The sequence below is a fragment of the Corylus avellana genome, chromosome ca10 (genome assembly GCF_901000735.1).
Source record: "Corylus avellana chromosome ca10, CavTom2PMs-1.0".
Taxonomy (NCBI): domain Eukaryota; kingdom Viridiplantae; phylum Streptophyta; class Magnoliopsida; order Fagales; family Betulaceae; genus Corylus; species Corylus avellana.
The window spans coordinates 11,137,261-11,146,548 of NC_081550.1; the positions used below are offsets into that span (position 1 = coordinate 11,137,261).

Consider the following 9,288-nt stretch of genomic DNA (forward strand, 5'->3'; position numbering starts at 1 on the left):
GGAAGCATGATGTTGATGACAAGAGATCCACATCCTCCTTGAAATCTACCTTTTCCACCTTAAATTGGTCGTTTGATGTGTATCATGAAAATCTCATCTTTCTTATAAATTAGTTTGTCAGATCAGTACTAAAAGAACCTAGCTTGGAGTTTGAGTTATTACATCCTGTAGTTGCCAAACGAAGGGCGATCCCTCATTTTTCAGCTGCAGGGGAGATTGCTGCAACATTAGATGATCTCAGCTATTGGTGCCCTCCACACTTATTGAGTTCAAACTCAAGCTGAAATTTGTAGACTTGAGAAATTGATATAAACTAAACTTAGTTCATACATGGGTTATGCTACTCTTTCTCATGAATTGTTCCCCAGAATGATGTTGAAGTTTATTGCGGCATTCTCTTGAATTGTAATTTTTTTGGTTGCCTGTACTTTGTATCTTTGAGGATGATGACATAAGAACAATTTATGTAAATTTTATGGTTGCATTATACAAGTTTGTTTCACATTTTATTAAGTTTGTGTCACAAACGTCAGAGACCTAATTGCAAAAAATATTTGCTTAAAGCTTTATTCTTTCTATTGAAATAATTTCATCCATATATAAAGTGAGATATGCTCTTGTTAAAACAAGAACCTAATTTTTTTATGTCTGCTCATTTAGGTTTTTTTCCATTTTGTGTACACGGCGTAAGAGAATCTGAAATTGTGCAATCATGTGGTCAGAATAGGTGAAATACACCAACAACCCATAAGCTTGAAACAAGACAAATTCTATAATAAAAATGATTACAAAAAAAATGTAAAACTTCTCAGCTTTACAAAAATTTTCTCACTAACATCTAGCTAAACCAATCAATTACATCAACACGGCACCGAATTATCCCAGCTATTACATCTTTTCACTTCTTGATCTTGCTAACATCAAATCTTTGCTATGCAGGTGGTTGGGAGGAGCTTAGGGGTTGGGATGCAGTTGCCTTTGAAGAACCTGCATGTTCCACTATCCTAAATCAACATCATGTAAAAAAAATAAATAAATAAATAAAAAATAAAAAATAAAAAAATCTATACTTGAACCAAAATAGCATATCACCCATGTGTTAAATCTGTTTGTGTCATGAAGAATGCTCAAGATTTTTTGTTCATTCTATCCTTGAAACAATCGAATCGACACCAAAAACCAACCACCAAAGAGAAAACACATAAAAATAAATAAATAAATAAATAAAATAGAAACATCTCCACAAACCGATCTGGTAACAAAAAAAAAAAAAAATGGTTAGTGGGTCTCTTCGAGAACAAGTTGAAGTTAAAAAAATAAAAAAAATAAAAAATAAAAAAAAAAAGGTAGAAATGCTTCACATTCTTCCTCCATATCTGCAGAACTCTGCCCTATCAACAGCTAAAAACAAAACCAAATTTCTTTTCAAACCAAATTTCGTTTCAAATTCTTAACTTCAAAGCCCGAAAATTTTACCCATTTTTGAAATCAAACAAAACAACCACCACTATATCTTAACAATACACAGATTAAATAGATCCCATCATCTAAGAAATTTGAGCAGGCAATGGGCAAAAAATCAAAGATCGGAAAAGAGTGAGAATGCAATCCGTGTCGTTTGGCGGGTGTCACCGAGAGAGAGTAGCGTGGGGAGAGAAGCACCGGATGGTTGACGGTGACTCCTTTGGCAACTCCGGATTTCCACCGGATCCTTTCCTTGCGCCAAGCATTACTCGATTTTGAGAGAGGAGGAGGCGATTTTGAATGGGTTTGGGGAAAAATTTAGGGAGAAATGGTCGTGGGAATAGTTTTTGTTGGGGAATGGGTTTTGAAGCGTTTTTTATTTTTATTTTTATTTTTTTAATAATGTCTGTCTTTTTCGAAGCAAAAGTAAATAACACACAAAAGAAAACAAGGGGAAGGATCTCGAACGTACGTTGGATCCTTAAAGATTATATTATTAAATTACTTTTTTTACTTTCCTATCACAAAAATTAAATTATATTTTCAAAGTTATATCACATTAATAATTTTTATACACGATAAAACTCTTTACCGAACATACATTTTTATTCCTAATATTAGGCAATAATGTGTGAGATATGTTGGAATAACACTTTAATATAATACATTTTTTTTATGTAAATTATTAATATGAGAAATACATGAAAACAAGGAATAAAACAAAATTAAAACAAGGAAATAAAATACAAGGGCCTTAACAATCATCTAAGTATAGTCAATACAGTGCCGTTTTAAAAAAAATAAATAAATAAATAATAAAAAAAAAAATCATAGAAATGGGCTAAATAATTATTGGCTCGGTCCATGGTTGGCTCATAAGCCAAGAAAGGGGTTGTACAAAAAAAATAAAGAAAAAGAAAAGGGTTGTAAAAAGATAAAGAAAAGGGTTGTTAAATCCCAACAATTAAATGGAGATATATAGTTGAGTATCATTTTGCTTTCTATAACAGTTTAAGGATTTAATCTTTTTTTTTTTTCTTCAAACTATTAAATTCAATTTCTTTCATTTGCGTTAAGTCAAATACTATATTTCACGAAAAAATTAGATAGGAAATAGTTCAGATCTTCAAATATTTTCTTCATTTCTACTTCGAATTAAGATATGGAATTTATTCTTTTATATTAACCAATAGTTATTATTTATTTATTTATTCTAATAACCTTTTAGCCTGGGACACTAATAACCTTTGTGGCCTAATGAAACTCCCTTTTTCTTTTGAAGGTAAAGTACCAGGAATAGGTCGAAACTTATTTAGAGGAAATATATTGGATTAAGAAGTAATATATCTTTTGTCAAAGTAACCAAAAAATTTAGATATATATATATAAAGCGTAAAAACATCTAATGGATTAGCAATTAGCAACATGAGCTAGTTGTTGAAAATTCATCTGTCATCCGTACAAGAAAATGAAAATAGAAAAATCATCATCTCCAATTGTTCGTCAAACATTAATGAACCCCAATAAGGGTTTATATTTTTAACCATAGGTATTCTTTCAGGAGCAGCATGACGATAAGTAGGTACATAATTTCGAGCACTTCCTTATTTTCCTATTGACGACACCTGGTCCGAAAGTTGAAATGACCATCTCGACAAGAAGTGGGAATTGCATCCACACGAACAGGGTGACAGGAACACTTGCCAAACAAATGGCTGGAATGAAAATCCATGAATATTCACGTAACATAATTAAAAGAGCAGCAGAAAATGCTATCACCATGGTTGCAATTGAAAAGAAGAGAGTGGAAAGACCTATTATCATCTTCGATGGCAAGGATTTCAAGAAATCTTCTTCTAAGTAACGTGACGTAAGAATTCCCAAAAACATTAAGACTGAGGTCGAAGAAGAAAAGAGCGATATGGAATCGGATATTATGAAGAGCATAAACAATTTGTCCTTCAAGAACATTGGGTATCCTGTATTTTGGTTATTACCGCCGGGAACGGTAAAGGCTGCAGCAAACATAATGGTGACAATAAGAGCACCTACCACTGTACAAGAAGTTGCTGTGCTCTTCATCCATTTCTCTCCCTCTTTCACCAATTCCTTGTGGCTCTCCGTAAACAATTCTCTAGGAGTTTTACCATCTTTGTTTTTTAGCTCACAGTAGCGAGGGACAATGCTCTCCACCGCCTACATTTGTTAAACTAATCTTATAAATAAAGGCTGTCAAAATATAAATAAAATTTCACGTGAGTCGATATTCATTTCATATTATGAGCAAGAATTTTATTCCTCGACGGAAGGAATAAATATAGTACAATATTAATTGAAGGTCCATAACATAACCTATAAATAAAGAACTTCTAATTGAAAATAAATGCATAATTAAACATAAATTAGAAAAAACTTGTCTCTAAAATTTAACTTCAGCATTTATGTAGCTAGGGATTTCTGCTTCAAATCAAGAAACAGCATGAACAAAAATGAGTAAAGGTATGTCTAAATTATTTTCCACTGCATATTCTTATGAATTTATGTTTTAATAAGACGTATCACCTTCATTCACTCTCAACCGATCTCCCTCGCCCAATAACCCATTCTCTCTCCCCTCTACAACGTCGCTCAAAGTACAACTGAGTAAAGGTATGTACTACGTACTATTCAAAGTCCTAATGTTTCCAAATCACAAGTTTACTTTCCTACGTGCACCCGTTTGTTGCATTCCGTCTTGTTTCCGAATCAGATTGGGTGGAGTGGATTGGATTTTGAAGCCATTGTATGTGTATGTACTAAGTTTCATATATAGTCGATGTTTATATATATATATATATATATATATATAAATTAGTGTACAGTTTTAGAAAGTTTCAAAACAATTTGTTGAGAAAACTTCACTTAACTTCTCAAACTTCCATCATTTTTGCAATGTCTCTCAAAATTCAAAGATTCTTAATTTCGTGAAATGAACTTCAAAAAATTTGCAATCTCGCTATCTGTTAAATACTAACGGATGGAGGCGAAATTTTCAAAATGTCCTTTTATTAATAAAATTTTAATTATAATTTAAGAGTAATTTTGTAATTTTATGGAGTTTAAAGGGGTATAATAGCAATTTTACTGTTTGACGATGTAATTTAACCCCAAATCGAAATGCGAGGAGTGAGATTGCAAAAAATTAAAAATTCGAGAAATTTAAACTTTATGAAAGATATTGCAAAAGTGATAAAAGCTTAGGATTGTTAAGTGAATTTTTCTCTAATTTGTTCTTTTACGGTACAATGCAAATATGACCAACTTAACTAGGTCGTGGCAAATGTTGAGCTAGTCTAAAATTCCATGTGGTGCTGGGAGATATAGCATACTATGATACTTGGGATTGAGCTAAGTTGTGAAGATTTTGTATGAGCATATGCTAAGTCAAATTTTAGTTGTATTTTAGGCCAAACTAAGTAATATAAATAAAATTAGTGAGCTTTAATAATTAGTCATTTTGAGGCATTATGTAGATGTGTGTAACGGAGTCTTCATATATGGTTTTAGAATCAATATGGTAATGCCATATGGACAAGGGTACTGTAGCGCAGCATATTTAGCATGAACCTTTAAAATGGCCTCGAGCATTTGTATGGGAGAGATAATGATACCTTGGATTGGATTGTACGGGTGTTGTATATAGGGGTACATGAATATTGACTTGTCCTCAATATTATATGTATACCACAAATAAGATTAATATAAAGTGATGTATACGAAAAATATGAAGTGAGGAAGGTACCTTATACCATTGTAGTTCTTTTTGCATTTGAAAAGCTGCACCAGCTGTGCGATTAATCAAAGTGGAAGGTGGTAGCTTTCCCGCCGTATGTAATATGTTATTGCCATGTTTATCATAGCTAAATTTTAGACTTCCATACCTGTCAGCTACCCCACATATAAGGCTAAATATTTCAGCTTGACGATGAAATATAGCTGCCCATAATGCATTTGGAAAACGTTCATCATCACTCTTGCTCCACATAAGTACTTTAGGACTTTCTTTGGCTATTTTATCAACAAATTTTAAAATCCCATTCTCGATAGCATAGAAGATGGCATAAGAGCCTTTACTGTCCTCCCATTGATCACAATCTGAATCTAAGAACTGCTTGCACATGATGCCCAGAAGTTCATTGGCTTGGACATGGATCAACTTCATGTCATATAAATCCTTGATTCCTTTGTCAATAATCAAATCAATGCCAATTTAACTATATTAAACTATAAATAAAATAGACAAATAAAAAAATTCAAAAAATTAATAAAAAAATTAATCAAGTGGATGCAATTCCCTTTCTTTGTATTTGCTCAAAAAAAAAAAAAAAAAAAAGTATACCAAATATTTTAAGGAGCTTCACAACTAGTTGGCGCAATAGAGCTAGCACTGCAAAATAAAAATGAAATCTCCTCAACCATAGACATTAAAAAATCATTATTTACACAAAATGAATGATATGTTTATTATTCAAAAGAGAACCGACCAATGTGTAAGTGTTCAAAATTATATTTACTTTTTTCTAACAAATTAAAATATCTAAATAACCCCAAATTTTGCGTGCAAAGGAAGCATAGGAAGAGATTAATTAAATCTATCAACACATTTGACAAAATGGTGGCATATTGAAAAATTATTGAGAAGTGCAATAGAAACAAAATATCCTGATTTCACAAAATTGACTAAAGTAGCCTTGCAAAGAACTCCCTCTTTTTTTCATGTTTGAACTATAAGAGGACAATTTGGACATTTCAAGTCCAAAAATTATACTGTGTCATGCGCTTTTTTCCATTATTTTTGTCACCAGTAACAATGGAGGAATCTCTTTACACCAAAATGGTAGTTAGATGGCTTAAGTGTTACAAGTGGTAGTGTGAGAGAGGGATAAATGTAAATAGGATGTTATTTCGAGGTGCAGGCTTAACCGTCTCAGTGGAAGTTGGTTGGAGGGGAAATCAAATATTCGATGAATAAGAATAAAAAAATTTAGTAGAATTTCCAACTTGCAATGTCACATCTTCTGACCAATTTGACTTTCTAATGCATCATTCATTTGAATCATTTCCTTACTTTAATTTTCCTTCTCAATGCATTGATCACAAAGTCTATCTCTTCTATCTCTTATCTTTCTTCTCAACTCTACACTACATCATCTACAAGACTACAACACCCACCATTATTATTATATATCAACGTTTGCGCACCCACATAGAAGACCTTTCATTCATTAATTAAAAATTGTTACATGGATTTAAAATACTTATTGATTTATTATGTAGTGAAAGCAAGAGGAAAAGGCCCCTTTTTTTTTTTCTTTTTTTCTTCCTTGAAATCCTCAATAATTAAAGAAGCTCTCTTTTATTAATAAAATGGTTAAATTTTATATGAAGTTAATTAAGTTGAATTCAGTCTTCAAATTAATATTCTAACAAAAGTTACTTAAAAGGAACTATGATTAAAGTAATTTATGCATTTATATTGCCAACAGAGAAAGAAAGATAGCTATTTAATTATTTTTTAACTCTGATAGAAATAAATCATGTTTTTTTTTTTTTTGACATGTCCATACAAGAGGGAAAGGAAAATTTGAACTATTGATCTCCGTTTCATTAAGCGTGATTCCAGCCAATTGAGTTACCTCTTGGAGACGGTGAATCATGGTTTTAATTGTCATTTAAAGTAATTATGATGAGAAAAAAAAATGAAATTTCTTAGAGAATTAAAGAAAGTTAGGCACCAACATACCTGATCTGAAAATTTTTACTGAATCACTTTGGCATTTATCCACGCTTTGATCAATAGGCACACGAAATTCCTAGTTGGCATGAGTGGATCGAATGTGTATACCTTCACCCAAAAAGGTCAATGAATCTCAAGTAAGAAGTCTGTATTACAAACAATTTAATTTCTTTAGAGCAACACAAAAGACTAAATAAATAACTAATAGACCTGTTAAATTTGGCTTTGCCCTATTGTCTATATATATACTACCCCTCAAGGCGGAGTAGCTTGTCTACTCAGTACTTTGATGAGGCTAATTAATCCCAGTAAATTAAGTTTAAAGAAAAACAAAGAAAAAGGAGATTGTACTAACACTTGTAGATCCATCGTTTCCAAAACACCATCCGATTTTCACTCGGGAATGCAAAAGAACTACAAACCAATTGATCCAAAGGGCTGCCATCGAAGAATACGTCCCTAACAAGAGCCAAACTTGGACAACGCTCAATTAATTCCAAAGCAATATCTGAGGTGTTGAAAAAAATAAATAAATAAAAAGAACAAAAAGGGAAGTATATATATTGAAAAGGTTTTGAAATATCACAACCGAAATAGTAGGAGTATATAGATCCCACTATTTGATAATAGTATTTTAATGTTACCTCATCCATGCATGCCTATAGTTAGACCAAGAGTTGTTACCTAAATTTCCCGTGAATATAGCTCGGCAACAAAGTGCAGCACCATTCTTGCGTTTTTCTGGCGTTAGATCTCCCTCTAGAGTGCGAGAATAGAAATAGCGAGCCAAATTTTTACTACGCAAAACATAATCTAGAGCTATATACCCATTGTTATCTCTAACTTCCAATTCTTGTTCCGACATTATCGCCACTAACTTCTCCACTATATGCTCATACACATTTTGAACAGCAAGGTGAAGAGCCGTCCCGCCCAAATTTGTGATTTTCAAACCCGCAGAACCGGGATGTCGCTCAATGAATTCCTCTACAGCGTTCCAATCACCACTTCGCACAACCTCTTGGAAGGACTTTTTGAAGGCCTCATGGTTCAGGTTTTGCGCAGCCTTTTGGAAGGCATTAATTTGGCTCCATTCTGAGATTAATATGTAAAAGGTGATTAATTAGAATTAGTAGCAACAAGAAGCATGCTATTGCCACGTCAAGCCATCTGATCACATGTCTGCCTACAACTTCTTTATAACAATATAGGAAACTTCATTGGAGGGAAAATTCTTATTATATTTTATCTGGACTATAATTTTTGCAGAAACTCTGGTACTAATTAATTCAAAGTTTATATATATATATATATATATATATATAAAAACTCATGAGCTCACTAATTATATTTTACTAGATAATTATTCAATACTCGACCATAAAACCAGGGAGAAACAATTGTAATAAATGTTTTAATAAAAAATAATTACAAAATTGTAAAATAGTATTTTTAAAATGCGAAGAGTGTAAAGCCAGTGATAGAATACAAGATGTAACAACAAAGAATCAATATAATGGCAAAAAGTGATCAACTAAACCAGATTATGAGCTTACAACAAATTCAATATATCAAATTGAATAATTTTCAACAAGGTTGCCTGGAGGCACCGCTTGAGGCCTCAAACACTACAAAATCTCTTTCATGGGAGTTTGTTTACTTTTAGGCCCTCAACCATGATAAGGTTTACTTTAAGGTTAAATTAGCATACTATCTAAACCCACGGTTAAAAAAAACATCTCCTTTTCTTGTTCCGGTACATTGGAGTAATTTGTTTGCCGACCCTTTCTCTTTTCTTTCTTCCTAAAAAACTAAAGAAAATTAACAAACAATTTTTTTCACAATACACTTAAAAATAAAACTCAAAACTTTACTTACCTTTATTTCACATGAAAAATACTTTTTCAACCTAAACACAAAAAACACATCATATTATTCTCATTTCATCCCCAAAACTAATGTGACATGCATGGCTCTCATAATAATTAGCACATAAAATAGATTTTTTAATTGGAGAACTACCCTACATAAATTTAGAGGATGAGAAA

General features: G+C 32.1%; 2 protein-coding genes across 4 annotated transcripts in view; both read right to left on the reverse strand.

Annotated features, from left to right (window-relative positions):
• Positions 1-661: 661 nt before the first annotated feature.
• Positions 662-7,677, reverse strand: LOC132163221 (ankyrin repeat-containing protein NPR4-like). 3 transcript variants are annotated; one of them, XM_059573429.1, is made up of 5 exons: positions 6,572-6,635; positions 5,843-5,890; positions 5,246-5,685; positions 3,517-3,660; positions 662-987 (listed from the first exon to the last, which is right to left on the reverse strand). In XM_059573429.1, coding segments are annotated over exons 1-5 (666 nt in total). In that variant the 5' UTR covers positions 6,573-6,635; the 3' UTR covers positions 662-954. The 3 variants fall into 3 exon arrangements, with proteins under 3 accessions (XP_059429412.1, XP_059429411.1, XP_059429410.1); XM_059573428.1 differs by lacking the exons at positions 662-987; positions 6,572-6,635 and adding exons at positions 7,247-7,348; positions 7,596-7,677 and having other exon boundaries at positions 2,852-3,660; XM_059573427.1 differs by lacking the exon at positions 662-987 and having other exon boundaries at positions 2,852-3,660; positions 6,572-6,607.
• The window catches only part of LOC132162930 (uncharacterized), a 2,179-nt gene continuing 350 nt past the window's right edge, over positions 7,460-9,288 (reverse strand). Inside the window, exons 2-3 of the mRNA XM_059573140.1 lie at positions 7,925-8,335; positions 7,460-7,748 (exon numbers count right to left, since the gene is read on the reverse strand). Of these exons, the coding sequence (XP_059429123.1) occupies positions 7,591-7,748; positions 7,925-8,335 (569 nt within the window). The 3' untranslated portion in view covers positions 7,460-7,590. The remainder of the gene's footprint in view (positions 7,749-7,924; positions 8,336-9,288) is intronic.

What these genes read in the sequence shown, in the direction of transcription:
- LOC132163221 (XM_059573427.1), bottom strand. An exon ending in GAAGCTCCTTAAAATATTTG is followed by an intron (nt 5,686 to 5,842) that starts GTATACTTTTTT and finishes TTATTGACAAAG; the next exon opens with GAATCAAGGATTTATATGAC. An exon ending in AAGAACTACAATGGTATAAG is followed by an intron (nt 3,661 to 5,245) that starts GTACCTTCCTCA and finishes TAACAAATGTAG; the next exon opens with GCGGTGGAGAGCATTGTCCC.